The following is a 19,788-nucleotide window of genomic DNA, read 5'->3' as shown; positions in this document are numbered from 1 at the left end:
GAGTAAGGAAAAAGGGCTGGTGGGACGACCACGTGTGCTTTGTTCGACCTGCCAGGCAAGGCAGGTTGGGGTCAGAGCCGTGCGCCGGCCTCAAATGTTCGAAGAAGACATCTCGAAGGCCTTCGGGAGGGCTTGCGGAGGAGCTTGATCCCAGTGAGTTACACAAACATGTTGTTGGGTGCCATAGACCTAGTTCAACTCCTCGTTCTTGTGAGTGGTGCTCTTCAAACACCCGCATAAAGCGAGTGAATTGATGAGAAAAGGGGCTTCTTCAACCAGCCATCGCAGCAAGAGGTAAGCAAGCAGCGTGGCTAGCCAAGAAAGCCGGACGATTGGAACTCGATGCTTCAGAAACATAACTCATCCAATGGATAGCGTTGCTCTTGGAGCACGAGTTTGATTAGTACATCCATGCTGTAAAGAGCGCCTACATTCCTAGAGGTCGGTCAGTTGTGAGCAAGGCAAAAGTTTGCGCGTCAATTGGAATGGAAATGAAGGCAGTTTTCAATTGGTCGTCAGGGCCAGGCCGTGGTTCGGAGCGAGCCTGAGAGTTGAGTGAGGAGGTCCACCTGTAAGAGAGGTTAAGGACAAGAAGAAAGCTAGTACATTGAAGAGAAGAAAAGGAGGACTTGAATCCCACTACTTTGAATGCCGTTCATGCAAATCGAACTGGATGCCTTGAGACCCCAGTATTGATTGACGAGAGAGAAAAAGGAGAAAGCGCAAAAGTTGAATCGATGTCCGCACATGATACGATCCATGAGCCAGCGACCGTCCTACGCGATGGACAGTGTCCACCTCCATGTAGGGCAAGCCGATTTCGTGGAGCTCGTTTGAAAAGCTCCACATTGATCGAACATGGTGCGGACAAAAATTGGGATTCTGGATTTCCGTGAGCATGACGCTCGGACGGAGACAAATCGGCCACTTCCTGATGCAATCGTCTTTTTACGGTTACCAGACCATTTTCCATGGCCCGTACGATACTCGAAAATTAAGACTCCCAGGGAGTGATTGCCTACTCATTGACCTGATCCTTCGACAATCGCAGTCGACCTTGAGTCAAGGCAGGGAGGCGGGGCGGTATACAGCGCTCGTGGATGATCCGTGGAATTTGGCTCGGTCCCACATTTGAAAGCTCAAGGGATTGGCAGAGGTATCAAACGCCAACCGTCCGAGATGGCCCCGGTCAAAGTTCCCCGATAATATACGGTACACTTGTTTTGCATCTTGATGGTTTGCCCTAAGACCAATGTCAGACATTTGAGCTTTTGGGAGAAAATGCTTCTGCTCACCTTTGAGGGCACTCGGGATTGAAGTCTAATGGGCTGCATTGCGCGCGAGAAGATCTTGCGCAGGCCTTCCAAAGTCCGTGAACGATGAAGAATCTGAAGGGATAAGGACATGAGAGCCTGAGACATGTTCATAAGGGCCTGTTGCGTGTTTGTGCAACCAGAAGCGAAATGTCTTCTTCATCGACAGTCATGGACCATGCGGAGCCGATTGCGCTGCCATTCGAATGAGGAATAATTTCCTGCGAACACGACTTGTAGGATGCTGGCGTTTTTGCGCATCGAACGGTCGTCCCTGGAAATTTGCGCCATCCGGTTGTGCAAAGACTCGAAGGCTTTGTTGAAGCAAGTCAAAATTTTCTCGACATTGTGAGACCCGGAGGAAATGTCGTTTGTGGGCTTGTTCGGATCAATGATTGAAAGACGATCCGGCTTTGATGGTTTGCCATCAGGTCCCATAAAACCCTGTTGTGCGTGAGCATTGGAACAACGTCGTTGGTCGAGGTCGAGACAACGTACCTTGCGTAGAATCTCGGGAGGATTGAGAGAGATCCTGGTGTTGTACATGTTGAATTTCGTGCCGTAATACTGCAAGAAGCCCATGAAGATTTCCCCGAGATGTTCTTCTGGCAACATGTTGCCGCTTTGGGCAGCAGGATGGAGCTGGAGGAAATGAACCACCATACAAATCACGGAAAACCCTCCCAGACCGCCCGAAAACACCTCGTTGAGATTACGCATGGCCAAGAACTGCTTGACGAGGGTGGCAATAATGGGCATGGCTGGATATTGTGCTTTCCACTCTTGGAACGTGCCATTCGCCACTATACCAGTATTGTTCTCGAAAGACATGTCCACTTTGAGGCCTGTCACTCTGTCAACGAGTTTGATGATGGGCACTCTAGCGCCTGCGATGACTTCGGTGGTTCCAGGCTGTGTCACACCTCCCCTTTCCAAGAGCGATGCGATTCTGTAGAGTTGTTTTCTGCTTTGTCCCACTTGTGGCATGCCATTACTGATGAACTGACGCGACACGAGAACCAGGTCCATGTCCGCCGTAGGAAGATACAAGCCAGACGCAAATGAGCCAAAGGAGCAGACAGTAGCCGTGGGGAAACTTTCTTCAAGAATGTTGCTGATGCGGTCAATCAATTCAAGACGAACAGTTTGCTCAATCTCGTGGGGCTTGACATATTCATAGAAATCAATAATCTCCTTGTGGAGCCTAAGATCAAAGTTAGCTAAGCACCGACGGTCTAAGTTTCTTTCGCCACTGACCAAAGTCCGATGTTTTCCGTAGCTGAGTGGTCAAAAATGCACCATGGAGTAGACGACGTTCCTGAGCGGGGTGCCCACTCTTCCATCACTCCGCCGTCAATGACATCGCGCTTCCGCTTTTTACCTTTGTTTGGAGGAGGAAGCGGCTCAAGCTTTCCGCTTGTGCTCGGCTTGGGAGGCGGTGGAGGAGGTGGCCAAGTGTCGAGGCCACTAATCAGCGCATGAGACTGCACCTGGGACAACGTTGGAGGTGGACCCAAAGAAGCTGCTGTCTGAGGCACCACAGGAGCGGACTTGCCTTGATCTGAAGCCATGTTCTCCGAAGCAGCATTTATCGAGCGATTGGGATGAAGATTGTCAAGATGGCTGAAGCGAGGGGCTTTGGCGTTGGGTGCGCCAGCACGACGTTCATCATCAGAGGAAGCATTGTCTTCATCTTCGCTGTTTTGCTCCTCTTCATCATCAAAGTTCAGAGAGATGAAATCGGCGTTTTGAGTGACTGCGTTGGAAGTTGAAGTGCGGTCTGACGCCACTTTGGCTTTGCGGATGAGCTTCACGAAGTCGCGCTTCTTCGTCTGAGACTCATCAGGCGGTGGCAGAGAGGTGTAAGGGTCAGGATTTGACCAGCGGGGCGCCGCATCAGCGTCGGATTTGTCTTCACTGGTGACTCGGGCCTTTTTGGCAGCCGGCTGCTCATCGCCACCGTGAACAGAGTCCTGGTCGTCATCAGACTGAGATTCAAGTTGCATCTCTGCTTCCGAGTCGGACACGTCGCTCAGAGAAATGAATTTGGCAGAGCCGTCGTTCATTCCAACAAATTGTTCAGGCGTCTTTTCTCGCGTAGACTGCAGGATCGGTCGCTCGTGAGGTGCTGGTGGTGGGCGCCAGACGCGGCCAGGCTGGTGGTGTTGGCGCGGTCGGCGATTGTCGCGCGGTGGCATCCTCCTATGGGCAGCACCGGCAATGCGAGACGGATCAGTTGCAGGAAAGCGCACGTCGTGCTCGTTGCCTGCGCGAAAAGTGAAGTCGTTGGGACGGTCACGACCAGGACGATTGCCGTTGCGGTCGTCGTACGACTGTCCCGGTCTATACGAATCTCGTCCTCCTCCAAATTGGTACATGGACGGCGGGTCTCGTCGCGCAGGCGACGGACGTCGTGAGCGCCCGCTGCCCCCATCGCGATGGTTGCGCGAATCGCGCTGGCCGTTGTAAGAAGGCCTGTAACTCGACATGGCGATCCGGCGGTTGGGCGAGCAAGGGCGCGACAAATCCTTGATGTCAGGACAATGAAACGACGGCCAGACGAGGCGCGGTGAAGCTTTTCGGGATACGACTTGCGGATGATGGAGAGGGTCGCGATGTGGTAGGAGGGAGAAAGGATGTCGAAGAGAAAGAGGCACAAGCCGGTGGGTGACGAAAATAATGTTGCGCCGGGAAGTCGCGTCCGCTCGCAAATCACCGCTTACGTCACGCCATGCACGGCAAGGGTTTACCGCAGCCACTGGAGAGCCGCACTAGACGTTTGGCCTTGGATTTGTTCTGCCAACAAAGTCTGACCGTCCGCTGAACCGAGCAATGTATGTACACGGATGAGAGCTGGCAGAGAAGACCAGTTGGAGGGAGCGGAATTAGCAAAGCCGTGCTTCATTAGCAACTCCAGGCGAACAATCAGGGACAAGATTGGCGCAAATGACAATCGAGTTGCAAATACCAGCGCTAACGGTGTTATTGGCGTAAGAACGCTAACCCAGAGTGTTTGTATGAAAATGAACACACGGAGTCCGAGCATAAGACACACTTTGGTTGTGGATACAATACAATTGTTTGGAGTGGAAATGTCTGTCGCTCCATGTCTCTTCTTTCGAATTATCACATCCGACCTGCCAAACCCTAAGCCACGACTCCTAAACTCCTTGCTCATGCCATGCAGTGCCACGCTTGCTCAAGGGAAACAAACAGCGGAACCAGGTGCCGAACGGCCACGCCCACCGGCTAGGTGAAAGCACAATACTTAGCCATGGTGTTGGCAATTGTTTTGTCCGCTACCGGTCCTTGTACACCTTGGGCTTCCAGCCTTCTTTCAGCTCCGCCTCCCGCTCAGCGGCCTCTTGGGCGGTCCGCACTTCCATCTCTATTCTTTCCCTAGCTCGCAGAATCTTGCTCTGAAGATAGAAGCTTCCTCCTCTCTTCGGATCATTCAGGTCAAACAATTTCTTGAAGCGTTCGAGGACCTGCTCCATGTCGGTCTGTCCTCCCTTTGGCGGCGAAACGTTGAGGATCCTGCAAGCTTCGTCGAGTGTAAGACCGGAGGCGGAAAAGTTCTTTGCGGCATTCGGGTTCTTGGAGTTCGCTTGGGCATATTTTTGCGAAGCTGCGGCCTGCTTCCAGGCTTCGGTGAAGGCACGTCCAAAGACGCGGCCGCCGGTGACGAGGACCTGGGTGATGATGCGGTGTGCCTGGAGAGAAAATCAGCAGGAAGTTGGGACAAGGCAGGAGAGCGAGAGATACCATGGCTAAGATCAAGGGAACAGCGGCAGGCGAACAATCGAATGGCGGAGTGACGACGAGGCCAAAATTTCCTGGAGGCGACTTCGCAGATCGGGATGGAGAACGATAGGCGGCGTCGGCAAAAAGCGCATCGAGACGCCGGGCGGCGAAGTGCACGTGACAGGAAATCAACACCTGGACCCGGACCGCTCCGCTCTGTTGTCGAGGAATGCGGAGCAAATCCGTCGAACAACAAGGAAAACCAAGAGAACAACACCTTGACTCCGTTGATCGTATGCGTTTGGCTCGAGACGCCGTCATGCCTCCAGCGACCGTGCAACCTTGAAACAAGAAATCAGGCCAGTCCTATTCGGCCGCGCAGCCGTTGTAGCACCTGGTAGTCCTAGGTAAAGCTCCATCTATCACATGGGCCGACATCATCGCCTCAATCGGGTCACCAGCTGGCCGCGCGCGGAGAGTTTGCATATATCCATCGCCGCCTTGCCATAGGCCGCGTGCCTCTCAAGCACTACACAATCTTTCGGACGGTTCACCAGCTCCCACGGCAGGTTATAGCGAGTAGCGCTGGCCCCGATCCTGACCTGCTGTTGCCCCTCGGCGTAATGCTCTAAAGACAGTCAACTGGGTGCCTGCATGGCCGCACTCGGCAAGCCTCTCGACCATCTCGAGTACCATCATGGTTCAACGCCCTAACAATACCAACAGATACTCCGTGGACTACTCAGATGTCCTCGCCACGCTCCTATAGGGACGGCTCCCCGACTCGAGCTGGGGACGCTCCACCAACTCGCGCAGCCTTCTCACCAACCACCCTCGGCCATTATCCTGCCGCCGCAAAACATCGATCGACCATTCTCGTTCACCAAAAGTCTCCATTGCTCATCGCGACTCCGCCTCAGGTCACTCGCGCCCTCGCCTATTCATATCCCTTCATCTCGCCGCTCAACAAGATTGTTGGCCTGCTGTCATGGACGACGGGCGACCCATGGGAGAGCTTCCTGTTTCTGGCGGGATTCTGGGCCATAACGCTGTACGGGAACACAATCGTGCGCTATGCCGGCCCCATCGTCGTTGTCGCGGCCCTGATCTTGGGCATGTACGCCCGCCGCTATTCGCCACTGTCTTCTACCGGGTGGACGGGAGAAAAGACCAAAGGACGGAAGAGAGGAGACTCTGAAGGCGCCACTCCCCATCACAAGAGCTTAGAGGAAATTGTTGACTCGTTGAAGCTATTTACTTCAAGATGCAACATCTTGCTGGATCCGTTTATTCGGCTGACAGACTTTTTCTCCACACAACGAACTGCGACGTCTGCGACCACCAGGCCTGCCCTCACTACGCTATTTATCCGCATACTCCTCGTCACTCCTGGATGGGTCATCCTCACCCTTCCTCCGCTCCGCATCATCACGACAAAGAGAGTTGTTCTCGCGCTTGGCACTACGGCTTTGAGCTGGCATTCGCGACCAGCCCGCGTAACGCGCATAATTCTGTGGCGATCCAAGCTCGTCAGGCGGTCCATTGCAATCATTACCGGTCTAGACGTTGGAGCGCCGATCACGCATACGGTCAAGCGGAAACCTGTCTCGCGCAACAAAGATTCCAACAAGGATGCAAATGCGATTGCAGCATCGCTTGCCGCAAAACGCAATGTTGAATCTCCTCGCGTACGTTTTACGTTTACGCTGTGGGAAAACCAACGCCGCTGGCTCGGTATAGGCTGGACCTCGCATTTGCTCTCATATGAGCGTGCCGCTTGGACCGACGAGCACCTGAACCCGGCCGATGACATTGAGCATTTTGAGCTGCCAGCGGTTGAGGGAGGACACGCCATGTGGAGATGGGTCGAAGTCAGCGAATGGACCGTTGAAGGTCCTGAAGGCGAGGATAAGTGGATTTACTATGATAACAAGGTATGGTCACTTACCCCGTAGATGATGATAGAGCTAACGATTACAGTGGAGAGACGGCCGACAAGGCCAGGATGGCTGGGGACGCTATACGCGCCGGCGCAAGTGGTGCCGCGATGCTGAGCTGGTGGAACTCAGCTCATCGACTGAGGTCACACCGACGCCCACACCACGGCCACCGTATGCCGAATCCACCACAACCTTGGTATCGGACGCTTCCAGATCGGAGGTAAGCTTGTCCGAACGAATCGACACGATGCAGGATGATACTCAAAGCGATGGAAAAGTCCGCAGAAGGACGTGGTTAGGCCAACGGCGGGCTAGCAAGGCGGCAAGCGAAAAAAGCAATGCGACGAGTGGCAGCATGAAAAGCATCGAGTCGGAGCTGCGGGGCGACGAAGACGAGCTGCTTCCATTCCAAGAGCAGTCGTCAGAGTATGGCCTAGGAGACGATGCAAAGATGGGGTTGAGTTGAAATTGACGCATCTAGTGGCGACGGCGCTCTGCTGGCGTTGCATTTCCGGCCTTGTATTCATGGCTTTTGGCGGTCAGGGCGTTGGAATGGACGGCAGCTCTTCCGCAGGCTGCTGGCGCAAAGGGGATGTTGCTTCTGATGGAGAAGCAACGGCGGACGGCGTTTCTAGTGCTCACTGCATGGGTGGGTGTAGTGATGGCAGCGACTACGGCGGTATAACCATTTGCAGGTCTTACCAGCCGAGTATCTCTTTTGCCTAGGCAATGGCAATGTCTAGGTTGACTGCAACATGGCTCCCGAGCGATGGCTTTCTGCTCCCGCCCATGGGCAAGACGCCAACAAATAAATACATGTCCTTTGTACATGGGACTAGCAAGCCTCACGATCTCACGCAAAGCAGACATGAGGCATGGATGAGATGGCAAAGATACGGCGGGGAGCTTACAATACGTGGATTAGCAGTCTGATGAGGTCTGCAGACCGGAATGCGAGATGGGCAGGGTTGCAGGAGCTGCACAGACGGAAAAGCTTCTGGCAAAGGCAAGAATTCTGCCGCTCACGAGCCAAAAGGTGAGGGCAACCAGTTCCAGTCGAGTCTGGCCACGCCGCCGACTCCTCCGAGCGCAGCAGCTACCAATCGAAGTCGACGGCCAGAGGGATCCTGCGAGCGCCATGGCTCTGCGGATTACCTGTACGGACCTGACGCGCGTGGACTGGGTATTGCTGCGCATATGGAACTTAGCTCTTTTGGGGGTCGGAGGAGCATCCAGGTTCCATGTTGTGGGCATCCAACGGGTACAGCTCCCGAGCCGTTCCGCGCCCTGCACACGTCGGCTGACAGGCTGACTGCAGCTGGAGAGGGACCAATGCGAAGAAGCGGGCGTCCAGGCCGTTACTCTGACATCCCACGCACCCACACTGACGAATGCCACAGTCCCACACTCACGCTTCCCCCCACCGTGACATGACCTCCACGCGCCGACTGCACGGCTAGACCCCGCACTTCCGGGCGCGGAGTGGAGTGGACGCCTACCTTTGGTCGAGCTGCTGCAGCCACTAGCGGCCGGCGAGAAGCCATTGCTGCTGAAAGATCATCGTCACCTGGCAAAGAAGCACTACCTGACTGACCCACCTGGGCTGCCAAAGAAACACTGCCTGACTGACCCCCGGCCGCGCTAGGCGGGTGTGCATGAGGGCGGCCTGGAAGGATGTGGGAGCTCATGACAGGCAGGCGGGCTGCTCGCCAAGCAGCTGCCGAAGTTGTAGGAAGCAACCGAACAGCCCAGCCAGACAGACGCACATATATATATCTCTCTGGTCGATGGGCTGGTCAGGTCTTTTCGATTCATCCGACTCAAGCTCCTCTACAACTCATCAGACTCTTCAAGCTTCCCAGCAAACCAACCCCCCAAACCAACCATCAATATGAACCCCTGGTATGCGTGCCTCCTCTCAACTCCTCTTCACCTACCCCACGCACATGCCATTTTCCCACTCCATCCCACCTCTCCCACCACCGCCGCCCAGTCGTCCCTGCCATAGGGCTTAGACACAGAAACATGCAGCTAATACTAGTTTCCTCCCACGCAGCAACTGCCAGTCCTGCTCCCACAACGGCGGCGCGTGCTCCGGCTGCTCGTGCTGCAAGGTACGTGTCTCGGTGAACGAGAACATGGTCTCGAACAACTGATCTAACGCAACACAGCACTAAGCGGCTCGACGCCTCCCATCCCATGCCGTCCATCCCTTCTCTCGCTCTCCACCTAGCACGACAAGATCCAAGACCAACCACAACAACACGACCTTGGCCTCGGTAACGCCAACGATTCCTCGGCAATGACGCTGTCTGTCTGTCGATTCCCCTGGACACCCCGCACCATCCATCTTTTACGTCCGCCCGTGTGTGCATGATGAATCCCCCACGCTCATTTGGCTGCTCCTTTGGCTGCTCGTTGGCGGGGTCTTCAGCAGTCAGGAACGACGACAAGACAGGCAGGCAGGAAGGCGAGGTCGTATTGTGCTAGTCTAGTGGAAGTCAACACTTTGGGCAATTGTTCCACGGCTTTGGGATGGCTGTGCGCGCTGCGTCTTTATTTGTCTTCTTCTTGTTGCTCAGGTACGCGTAACGGTAGTCTTTTTAGTTTGGCGGGTTTTTTGGAGTGCGAATGTCAGAGTCACTCGTTCAATATCTTCGTGTGCCCCTCTGCTTTTGTGATGCGAATGAGCCGACCGTCATGGTCGATGTGCGCTTCTTGGCAACATGCGAGGCTGGAAGGATAAAAATAGTCTCGTTGGTCACTTTCGAGAGGCACGTGGGTATTCATCATGTCAAGTGTTTGGTTTCGGCATCTCATCTCATTCGTAAAGCGACTATGTAAAGGTGTCGATGAACGACGACGAGGACTGATCGTACGTATGAGCGAACCAAGAGTAGCGCGTCCCAATCATCCGTCTAAAAGAACCGGCATTGTTTTGTTTTGTTTTTGTTGATGTTATTGAGGCGACGGTGAGTCAGTGAAGGTGAGGTTTGTTGTTTATTTCTGTTGGTTGAAAGTTAGTTGTGCTATGTTGGCAGGATTGACTCTGGTGTTGGTGAACTGGCGCGGGGTATGGGCTTGCTGGGCAGCATGTGAAGAAATGCATGTTGTGGAGTGACGTACGCCGCAGTTGCAGCTGGTGCCGCACTGGCAGGAGGAGCCGCAGGAGCAAGAGTGGCTGGGAGACATTTTTGATTGTAGTGGAGGTGGTTTGATTTCCGAAGAAAAAGTCGTTGATGGGGTGAGTAAGAGGTGTTGGATGGCAGAGGACGGCGAGAGCGGAGCCGTGGGTCCTTTTATTCTTCATCGAGGGCCCTCGAGCGTGAGGCTGGACCCTGCTGCACACAGCCTCCACTATTGACCTGAGCTGACTGTGGAGAGCCACCTCATGCACGGCAAGTCCTGGCCGGACGCCGCCCGCCTGACGCCGCCTTGCCGCACTAATCCCGCAGCCGACCGGCCATGACTTCGACTGCTCGTGCGCGCCCAGCCCACCATCAACGGAAGCGCCCGTGTCTGAGGTGCTGCTGCCGTGGTCTGTGCTTCCCGTCCGCACAAACAGCCATTCGGTTCGATAACAAGGAAGAACAACTGCTGTGAAGAGAGACTGACACATAACCCCCGCCGGCCTCTCAACCCCCGCCAGTCGCCACAGTCGTCACCCGCTCTCTCCCGCTCCTACCTAGCCCCGATTCCGCCCGCATCAGAAGACGCTCGCTCGCAGGGCCCCTCCGCATGACAGCCACGACACCACTCCGTACGTCATGCCTTCGCGCCCGCCAACCACTCGCCAGCCAGCTGACAGAAAATTACCTGTAATCACCTTTCAAGCCGCCATCCTGGCTCTCGTCTGTCTCTGCTCGTGAATCCTCATCCATCCATCTCAAAGAGCCCGGCTTCATTGTCATCATAACTCCCTCTCTCTCTCTCTCTTCTCCATCATCCTACACCAATACCACCACCACCCAAAGACTTACGTACGTACGCTCGCACCTACTTTCCTTCTACATAAACGAAGCCGAGAGAGGACCACTTGTACGAGTACATGCGGCGCTGCTCGCTGCTGCTTGGTCTAGACCAACGGCAACGCTGCGGTGAACGGGGCAAGAAATGTGAATGCTGCCTTTTTTGTGACAAAACTCTGCAAAGTTGGAGTGTCCTGCGTATCGAAGGGGGAAAAAAAAAAAAAAGAATCCTAGTCGCTTAATAATGGCTCCACCACCTCAGCTGAGAGAAATGGAGCCAAGTTTGGGCAGATCGAAAGCGACCAAATGAAGAAAAAAGCGCGCTTGCCGACATGTCCTACTTCCCCGGTACCTACCCCTTCCTTACCCCAACCCATCAGATCCTCCTCCTCGTGCTCCTGCGGGCTCCACTTCTCCACCCACCCCTCGCTCTTCAGTCCCGTCTCGCCAAGTCAATCCTTTTCACATGAAGCCCTTTTTAAAAACCCCCCAAAAAAAATTTTAAATTGAATTGAATATCTTCTGTCTTGTGGGACCAGGCCGCGCGCGTGCTTGGAGTGCGGAATGCCGAGTTCCGGGTGATGCCTCTCCTCTCGCCTACGTAGAACAGACGTCCAATGAGCTAGCTCTGTATGTGTCTAAGAGCGCATTTCCTCGGCCGAGCCAGAAGACGACCTTTCCGCTCCTATTTACCTACCTTACCCTGCCCTTCTTCTCCCTCCACTCTTTGCTGCCCACCGCAGATAGCAGCATCCAAGGGCTCTATAGCTCAAAGTCAATTGAATTCACTTATATACGCATTGATAATTCCGTCGCCATTAGCCAACGCATGAAGTGCAACCGCAAATCAAGTCGTTCACTCATTTGTTTTTTTTTTGTTTTTTTTTTTTTTTTTTCTGTTTACCCTGCCACGCCCAACATTGACTCACTAACATCAAACTCCATCTTCACCATTACTCCCAAGCACTTTTCAACCAGAAATGTTCGGCAACTGTGGAAAAACGAGAACCAGCCACAGGAGAGAGCAAGGCAGGGGAACTTTCAGGCGCATAAGGAAAATTTCCACGGGAAAAAGAGACAGAGCTCGGAAAGAGGAAGGAATCCCGATTTCAGCCGGCCCTTTGCATTGCATTGCAGTTCAGCCTCGTCGTTGACGACAAAGAAGACGACGACGATGACGACGCACAGCAAACAGGTAAGGACCCGTACCTAGCTCCGGCCGCGTGCGCAGCCGTCGCCGCCGCCGCGTGGAAAATATTGATGCAAGATATGCGATGACGCACGTTGAGAAAAAAGAGGAGCAACAAGGAAGGCATGAAATGGAGCAGGCGGACCAAGAAAAATGCAACGCATGCTTTTCCGATCACGGTTCCGAACGAGCCTGGCACTTTCTTCAACACCACCACCATCGCCGCCGCCGCCGCTGCCGCCACCACCCATTACTGTTAACACATGGCGAGCAAGTATCGTATCAGCTTGTCCAATCAAGGCCGTTGCCTCGTCACCACACCACCTTCTCTTTGCAAAGTTGCCATCAGTCAAAAGAGGTGACCGTTGCCGATCTTCTGCTTGCTTGCTTGCTCGTCTTGCATTCTTGCTTTCCCCAGACAGACATCAAACATCCCTGGTCGGTCCGTCAGTCGAGAAGTCAGTCGTCCACGCTCCCGGACCGATGTGCCCATGCATGTGTGACGATAAGCAGCGCTGCGCGGGCGGCCTGCATTGCCTGTGTGTAGGTGGCAGTCATTCGCATCGGCGGCCAGTCGAATCCAGCACCCAGTCGCGCGCGCAGGATAAGAAAACGTTGGAAATTTTGTTGATCGCGGACAATGTCCCGAGACCCTTTCTTACTGGTCCTTCTTGGACTCGGCGCTGACCGCCTGCTCAATCAGCATCCTTCCCACGGCCACCGTCTCCTTCCATCCCTTCTGCCTCGCCCAAAACTTGTCTTCGGCGCGGTTATCGCGCAGCGTTGCCTGCCGCGCGGCCTCCTCGAGGTTCTCGCGGCTCAGGAAGCCCATGCTGCTGCTGTCGTCTTCGCGCATCTTGGGCAGCTTCTCCACCTGCTTCAGGCTCTCTTGAAAATATCGGCTGCGTACAATATACCGCTGCTTGCGCTCCTTTTGCCGTCCGGGCGAGTCTGTCTTTTTGATGACCGTTTGCACGGCCCAGCGCACCGCGAGGAACAGATGCTCCGAGAAAAATATCGACAGAAGGACCGCCCATCCCTTGATGTCGGCAGGGGTGCCATCCGGTCCAAGGCCGTCGTTCCAGAAGAGATAGACCAGGGCAGACGTCGTGATGCTGCCGAGCCAGGTCAAGAAGCTCAGGCTGTCAAGCCAGGGGCCGATGGTGTCAGCACGCCACGGCGTAGGACGCTGCATCTCGATGCAAATCTTTAGGGCGTCTGCTCGCAATTCAACCCAGTTGTTGCACAAGAAGGACACTGCCGTAAGGGGCCAGACGACGCTAAACAAAGACAGGTAGCCGAATTGCACCACCATCTCACGAAGGTCGTTTTGAACATCGTAATGACCGAGTTCGGCTTCCTTGCGCACCCTGTCGAGGAAAGCGGCTTCCTCTGGAGGGTCGTTTGCGGCAGCATTTGGCTTAGTGCCACCGTTCTTGGCCTTCCTCTCTGTCTGCAGCTCCTTAAACTTGGCCAGGCCACGGCGCTTGAGGTATGGCACAACGACTTCCATGCCCAAATTAACAACTTGAGCAGTGACAGTGAAGTAAATGACTTGGTTCCGCAGTCTTGATGGGTTGATGGTCCAGGACGATGGCGTCTCAAACTGTTTGTCATGCTCTGCAAACGGCTTGACAGTGAGGCTGAAGACATCCAGATATGGGACGATGACGCTGCCAAAGGGCACGTAAACAAAAGCCGTCAGCATGATGGGCAAGTACGAGACTATGAAGTTGAGCACAAAAATCTTCTGGACCAGGGCAGACTCATGAGATCCATGAGTCTCGTAGTTTTCATAAGTCGTGAGTTCTGTTGCAAACTTGGTTAGGATTCCCAAAATCACAGGCTGACCTGTGCTGAGAATGAGGGTGGGCAGAAACACCTGGACAGGGTCAGAATCACCAATCCTCGTGTTAATCACGACGATCGACTTACCAGAATTTGCTTCAGCGGCCCATTGTAAACCTCGGAAATGAAAATTTCGATGCCAAAGCAGGTAACAATCAGGCTTCCCAGGATCAAGATTGCCATCAGGGTAAAGGGGATCTGGAGCAGCTGCCGGAGAAAACGCTTCTTCATCGGGAACACCTTGATGGTCTCGCCGGTGACCGGGTCTTGTACCTCCCTGTCAGCCCTAAAGTCCTTGCGGTGAGAGTCAATGGCAGATACACCTCGCACACCCCAACGGATGCTCAGGTCGTACTCTTGGTGCTTCCACCATTCCGTAAATATAATGCCCCAGAGCGCGTTGATAACGGCGTAGATTGGCGAAAAGTGGCCGAGGAGTAGCCAACAGGAGAATCCAAATGCAGCAGGGAAGACCAGGAAAGCAAAGTAAGACTGTGTAAAGGCAAAGTAGTATGCAATCTAAGGTCTTGTCAGTCGATGTCTGGTGCCAAATTATGGACTGTCCTGACCTTTTCGCCAAAGCGGTTCCGGATCTCGTCCAAATCCTCTGCTTTGAGCAGATATTGCGTGCTCCACTTCTTGATCCACTCGTGATTGTACTTGTGATCGTGAAGGGGGAAAACGGCTTCGACGTGCTTCCAATCGCCCTCCTTGGGCGTGATTCCTGCTCCTCCTTCATCTTCAGGGTTCGTTATGAGCTGGTATATGATTCGCAGTCTCTCGGATTCGGACAACGGGTCGGCCTCGAGGGCCTGGCGCGTCTCGCGAGGGGGCTCTGAAGCGCGAATGCCGTGGATCCAGTCCTTGACTCTACAGAAAGGGTCAGCAAGGTGGCATACAGCTCTCGTGTCAATGACTCGCGCACCTGGAGCGGTAAATCTCGCCAAACAGGTGGTCTTCGGAAGCTACCCTGCAAAATACCAGCACGGAATTGTCCTCGCCATTGCGGACCTCTGTGGCCAGTCCGACTGACGAAAGAGCTCGCACGAGCTCCTCGAACTTGGCGAGTGATGTGTCCTTGTCTGGAGAGCAGAGAGTAAGCGCGTGTGAGCTTGCAATGTGTGCCAGGGAGGTTACCTTTGTCGTCAAACCTGTAGCTGACGACGTAGTCGACGTCCATGTTGGTGTCGAGGGCCTGGCTATTGCTGTCGCTCCCGGGCGCGGCCATGGTGGGACTGCTAATGCCGTTTGCTGTTGGAGGCGTAAGCGGATTGAGTCGTTGCAGACGGCCAGCTGAGGGAAGAGGTACTGAGCAGGCGGAAGAGGAAGCTTGTTTCTGGAGGAGAAGAATGATCCATGGCTGGCAGGGTGGCAGAGCAGTTTAGGCGCGCGGCCACATTAACAGGGAAGGGCGTGTCACCCAAAAAGCTGCGCGGGACTTGGGTTGGCAAGTTCCAGTTGCGTGCAGAGATGGGCCAGGGCCCCGGCCAGGCACGACGTCACCGCGCTTCAAGGGTTCGTGCCGCTCAGAGATCACCACCACCACAAGGCCATGTCTGATCGCCGTCCGCTCGCTGTCAGTGTCACGACAACCCGTGATGCCCTTCAGCCTCTTCTATGCCAGCGACTCGCCCTTGGAGCCGCCCAGCATTCTCGGCCTGCTGCTCAGGACTCCCCTCAGATTCGCCGTCTACGTCACCTACCGCTTCCTGACCTCCCTACGCACCACTCCTGCTCCGCTCGAAGCCCCGCCGGTGCGCGTCGTCTGCGTCTCCGACACGCACAATCTCAAACAACATATTCCTGATGGCGATATCCTTATCCACGCTGGTGACCTGACCAATGGCGGATCCCTTTCCGAGCTGCAAGCCCAGATCGACTGGCTAAATTCGCTGCCGCACCAGCACAAAGTGGCCATCGCTGGAAACCACGACACCTACTTAGACCCGCGCTCCCGCCGTACTCTGGCCGAGGAGGACCGCAATGGCAAGCTAGACTGGAGGGACATCCACTACCTGCAACACAGCTCCGTCACCCTGCGCGTCCCCAACACCAAGGCCGGCTCCAATGGACACGCCCAACCCCACGCCCGCAGGTTGAAGCTCTATGGCGCCCCACAGATTCCAGAGTGCGGCGGTCCGGAGCATGCTTTCCAGTACCAGCGTGGACGAGACGCCTTTACCGACACAGTCCCCCGAGATGTCGACATCTTGGTCACCCACACGCCTCCCAAATGGCATCGTGATCTTCCTCTCAGAAGCGGACTAGGCTGTGAGTACTTGAATCGCGAGGTCCGCCGCGTCCGCCCCGCTCTGCATGTGTTCGGCCACGTTCATGTTGAGGCGGGGAAGGAGGTAGCGTGGTGGGACGAGTCCCAGAGGGCTTATGAGAAAGCGATGGCGCGGCCAGTCAGAGGGTTGATCAGGGGCTTGTTCGACGTGGGCATGTGGATTCAACTCGTCCTCGTGGCTTTTTGGGGAGTGAGGAACGTTCTATGGGACCGAGTGTGGTGCGGCGAAGAGAGGGGCACCATCATGGTCAATGCGGGCCTGATGAAGGGGAATACTGGGAGATTGGGAAACAAAGTTCGCGTTGTCGACATTTGAAGAAATAGACATTGACGCCGCGGGGCACCTTGGCTCATAAAATTGCTGTGAGTAGACGCAGAACAATAAAAGAGCGTCTGTTTCCTTCTCATTTCTCGTGGGATTTTCTTGTAGATAACTCAGAACCTTCAGTCTCAAATATGCATAGAATGTTATAATCACCTGGAAAGATCAGAGAATTCGTAGCGCCTCTGCCTGTGCGATAATCTACTTCTCCGACAACGTCACGGCCAATCTCTACATGTGTATCCGGCATCCCACAAACTACCGTGTCAAGCTTTCCAACCCAGCCCAAAATCGCCATCCCACGACTCTTAACCACCAGTCAAACCGTATCTCTCCTCCCGGCGGCCACTCCCACTATTCCAGGTCCCCCAATACCCACGTTACAAAGTCCGTTCCTCTTCAAAACGCCACTCCGAAGTCGACACCAATCGCACGCACCGCACTCGCATTGCAACTGCACCATCGCCGGCACACCGTGCTCCACCTCCCGATCCGCTGCCTGCCGCTGCCCCTCTCGTCGTTCTTCTGGTCCCTGACTCTGGTGCTGGTCACTTTGGCTGTGATGTTGCTGCTGCTGGTTGTCAGCTGCATGCTGCCCACCACGCCACAAGCCCAACTTGGCCAGCCCAGCAGACAACTTGCGGAGTCCTGCACTACTGCGGCGACGATGCGCATCTGACGCGGCATCAATCGTCGCCGTTGAGGAGGTGGCTGTGGCGGCGGCGTGGAAGTGGGCTGTCAACGGATGCACCGTTGGAGAAGAAGAAGAAGGAGACGGCGAATCACGCGTCGTCAGAGGAGCGGAGGCGGGAGCGGGCACATAGCCCGGAGAGTGGTGGAGGGCAGAGTTGGCGACGCTGGCGCGGCGCGAGTGTATCGAACTGTGCACGACGGGCTGTGAGGTGTCCGTGCTAGCTTGGTCGTCGTTGGTTGTCGTAATGATTGTCGTGGCGGAGATGCCGGCGTTGGTCTCGGGAGACGCACTGGTGGTGGTGGTGGCGGAGGCCGAGGTGGCGGATGGCGGTGGAAGATGAAGATTGCCGCTGTCGAATGCGACGGGTTCTGGTTTTGTGGTGGCTGATTTGACGACGGGAGATGTCGGTGGTGAAGAGCTGATCTCGGCTGGCGGAGAGGGCGAAGTCGAGGCGAGAAATTGAGCCTTTGTGTGTTTGTGCATGATGCTGTCATGTCCTCTAGTCAGTATGGACCCCGGAAGTCGATCTCATGAGCTGATGGTGCCAAAGGAAATATTCTATGTTCTCATCTCCTTCTGTCCTTCTCAACGAATTGGTTCGGCAACATGGAGCAGTCAATCTCACCGGGTATATGTCAAAACGTCCATGGCCGCAATGGTGCAGGCAGGCCCATTAACTTTCAAATATGTCGAGTCTTGGAAATCCATTTTGAACAGTACCAGCAAGACAAATATCTCGTCGCCTCGGTGCCAGACCGATAGCACAGTGGAAACGAAGGAAAAGTGGTAGTAGTGGTGGTGTTGGTGGTGGTCTGCACCTCACCATGGCCAGCCGGCCTTATGTTTCCACCATCCGCGTATCCAGCAGTCTGGCTCCTATCAAGACATATGATGTCGTTCTGGAAATCATCTACCAACGTCGCCCAGTTGTCGGGCAGGGTCGAGTGTCACCTGCCAAGAATCATCCGTGGCGCCCGGTCTTTTTGCTGCGTTCAGAAAGGCGTTGCGCGCGTGACATCAAGTCGCTACTGAAGACTGGCTTTGTCCTTACTATCCACGCGTTACACAAGTCTTGGGACGCCCAGTTTTGGTCCAGGGAAGGTAGTCTATGTCGACGGCCTAGACACTTTCTTTGTTGAGAATTCGAACCCGTGCTGTTTGCGAACTCGAGGCGGTTTGGGCCGTTAGGTAATCGCAAGCACTGCCCTACCAGGCCGGGACAACAGAAAGCCAGAACGGTCGCTTGGCTAGAGTCCTTATTGTCAGTGGCTATTGCGTCGGTTGGTTTGGGGTATTGTGAAGAAGACAAAAGGAAGAGCAGAATATAAGTGAGCCCAAGCGAAGTCTTACTTTAGACGAGTTTCTCCTTCATCTCACATTGTGGCCCTGTCAGAATCATATCACTGTTCATACGGTCCAAAGTCTTGCCTTGATAAGCGATCAAGACAATGTTGTCTCTGAAGCTCTTCGCCTTGTTGGCCACTACATTCACGGCCGGTGTGCTGGCACAAGTCCAATTTGGAGACCTTCCTGAATGCGTGGTATGTCAGCCCTTGATTCTTGAAGCCGTTTTGCTAAGTAGTTTGCAGAAAAGGTCCATCCTTGGCTACGTCGGACAAGGAAATTGCGAAGTTGTCGACACAAATTGCATTTGTGAAAACGCCGCCATCATCGATTTTATCGGCAAGGCGGCCGGAGCGACTTGCGGTATAGCGGACATTGGAAGTGAGTCAATGGGATGTCGTAGCTAGATCTTTGATGCTGATCATTGCTTCAGAATTAGTAGATTTTGCGGAGCAACTGTGTCCGAAGCTTCAGACGACGACCTATGACGCGCTGCACAGCACGACCATCATCTTTCGAGGAGTCGACAGCTCATCCACAACCACTTCGGAGTCGTCGAGCTCGATTTCGACGAGTGGATCAGTAATCTCTACTTCCCCGACTTTGTCATTTTCTCTTCTTTCGTCAACGCCCTCGACCACGACGACTTCATCGACGACACCCACAGCGACGACCAATGCAACCATGAATGGAACAACGCCCTCGTCTTTCCCTGGTGGGGCATCCCAGTCACCAGAGTTCGGACTGGCGAGGCTAGTGTCGATGGTTATTGGAATAGTTGTAATGGGCATGCTTTTTGCAGACTTGTGATTCTGGCGAAAGCAAGGAATTCCAGGGTCTTCCACTCCGAGTATTCCAACAGAAAGTGTAGATGCGGTATGAAGATCGGACATTTGGGATAGATGGCACACATCTTGGGTATCTTAACGCCGGTAATAGTTCTAGCACAGCAGTAAGGTCTTTGGGGATTTATTCATGCACCACACCTCTGCCACACCATTATTAATGTGGCTTATCCAACAAGCCCTTCCTGCAGAATTGATTAGTTCTATTCTCGTTGAATGACTAGTGACCGGTAATCTGTACCGTGCGTGCTGAGATCCTCAGGATTGAACAGTGTCTTTCTTCCCTTGATA

General features: G+C 54.4%; 8 protein-coding genes across 8 annotated transcripts; 4 read left to right on the top strand and 4 right to left on the bottom strand.

The window, feature by feature from the left end:
- Window positions 1-1,196: 1,196 nt before the first annotated feature.
- On the bottom strand, window positions 1,197-3,968 carry IWZ02DRAFT_177115 (uncharacterized protein). Its single transcript, XM_066762238.1, has 4 exons — window positions 2,571-3,968; window positions 1,812-2,517; window positions 1,296-1,757; window positions 1,197-1,243 (listed from the first exon to the last, which is right to left on the bottom strand). The coding sequence occupies exons 1-3, from the start codon at window positions 3,800-3,802 to the stop codon at window positions 1,473-1,475; spliced, it is 2,223 nt and encodes a 740-aa protein (XP_066625113.1). The 5' UTR covers window positions 3,803-3,968; the 3' UTR covers window positions 1,197-1,243; window positions 1,296-1,472.
- Window positions 3,969-4,612: 644 nt separating this feature from the next.
- Window positions 4,613-5,081, bottom strand: IWZ02DRAFT_430667 (cochaperone Pam16; the record flags this gene model as incomplete). The annotated part of the gene is made up of 2 exons (XM_066766092.1): window positions 4,613-5,026; window positions 5,079-5,081. 2 exons carry the CDS (start codon window positions 5,079-5,081, stop codon window positions 4,613-4,615), a joined length of 417 nt encoding a protein of 138 aa, XP_066625112.1.
- A 464-nt stretch (window positions 5,082-5,545) lies between these two features.
- IWZ02DRAFT_172895 (integral peroxisomal membrane peroxin-domain-containing protein) lies at window positions 5,546-7,706 on the top strand. Its single transcript, XM_066762224.1, has 3 exons — window positions 5,546-5,724; window positions 5,784-6,991; window positions 7,038-7,706. The coding sequence occupies exons 1-3, from the start codon at window positions 5,712-5,714 to the stop codon at window positions 7,461-7,463; spliced, it is 1,647 nt and encodes a 548-aa protein (XP_066625111.1). The 5' UTR covers window positions 5,546-5,711; the 3' UTR covers window positions 7,464-7,706.
- Window positions 7,707-8,542: 836 nt separating this feature from the next.
- IWZ02DRAFT_174130 (uncharacterized protein) lies at window positions 8,543-9,829 on the top strand. Its single transcript, XM_066762227.1, has 4 exons — window positions 8,543-8,880; window positions 9,197-9,239; window positions 9,262-9,354; window positions 9,415-9,829. Exons 1-4 carry the CDS (start codon window positions 8,653-8,655, stop codon window positions 9,741-9,743), a joined length of 693 nt encoding a protein of 230 aa, XP_066625110.1. The 5' UTR covers window positions 8,543-8,652; the 3' UTR covers window positions 9,744-9,829.
- Window positions 9,830-12,812: 2,983 nt separating this feature from the next.
- IWZ02DRAFT_430665 (calcium-activated chloride channel-domain-containing protein) lies at window positions 12,813-15,230 on the bottom strand (the record flags this gene model as incomplete). The annotated part of the gene is made up of 5 exons (XM_066766091.1): window positions 12,813-14,036; window positions 14,090-14,521; window positions 14,572-14,872; window positions 14,928-15,084; window positions 15,140-15,230. The coding sequence occupies 5 exons, from the start codon at window positions 15,228-15,230 to the stop codon at window positions 12,813-12,815; spliced, it is 2,205 nt and encodes a 734-aa protein (XP_066625109.1).
- A 185-nt stretch (window positions 15,231-15,415) lies between these two features.
- On the top strand, window positions 15,416-17,007 carry IWZ02DRAFT_176666 (Metallo-dependent phosphatase-like protein). Its single transcript, XM_066762233.1, has one exon. It carries the CDS (start codon window positions 15,601-15,603, stop codon window positions 16,606-16,608), a length of 1,008 nt encoding a protein of 335 aa, XP_066625108.1. The 5' UTR covers window positions 15,416-15,600; the 3' UTR covers window positions 16,609-17,007.
- On the bottom strand, window positions 16,789-17,956 carry IWZ02DRAFT_443994 (uncharacterized protein). Its single transcript, XM_066767076.1, has one exon. It carries the CDS (start codon window positions 17,789-17,791, stop codon window positions 16,934-16,936), a length of 858 nt encoding a protein of 285 aa, XP_066625107.1. The 5' UTR covers window positions 17,792-17,956; the 3' UTR covers window positions 16,789-16,933.
- Window positions 17,957-18,834: 878 nt separating this feature from the next.
- IWZ02DRAFT_176776 (uncharacterized protein) lies at window positions 18,835-19,770 on the top strand (the record flags this gene model as incomplete). The annotated part of the gene is made up of 3 exons (XM_066762234.1): window positions 18,835-18,849; window positions 18,898-19,033; window positions 19,086-19,770. Coding segments are annotated over 3 exons (528 nt in total), but the record flags the coding sequence as incomplete, so codon positions are not given.
- Between the last annotated feature and the right edge of the window lie 18 nt (window positions 19,771-19,788).

This window comes from Phyllosticta citriasiana (genome assembly GCF_038021145.1).
Source record: "Phyllosticta citriasiana strain CBS 120426 chromosome Unknown IWZ02scaffold_3, whole genome shotgun sequence".
Taxonomy (NCBI): Eukaryota; Fungi; Ascomycota; class Dothideomycetes; order Botryosphaeriales; family Phyllostictaceae; genus Phyllosticta; species Phyllosticta citriasiana.
Note: the sequence above shows the minus strand (reverse complement) of the source record. Positions and strands in the feature narration are given on the sequence as shown.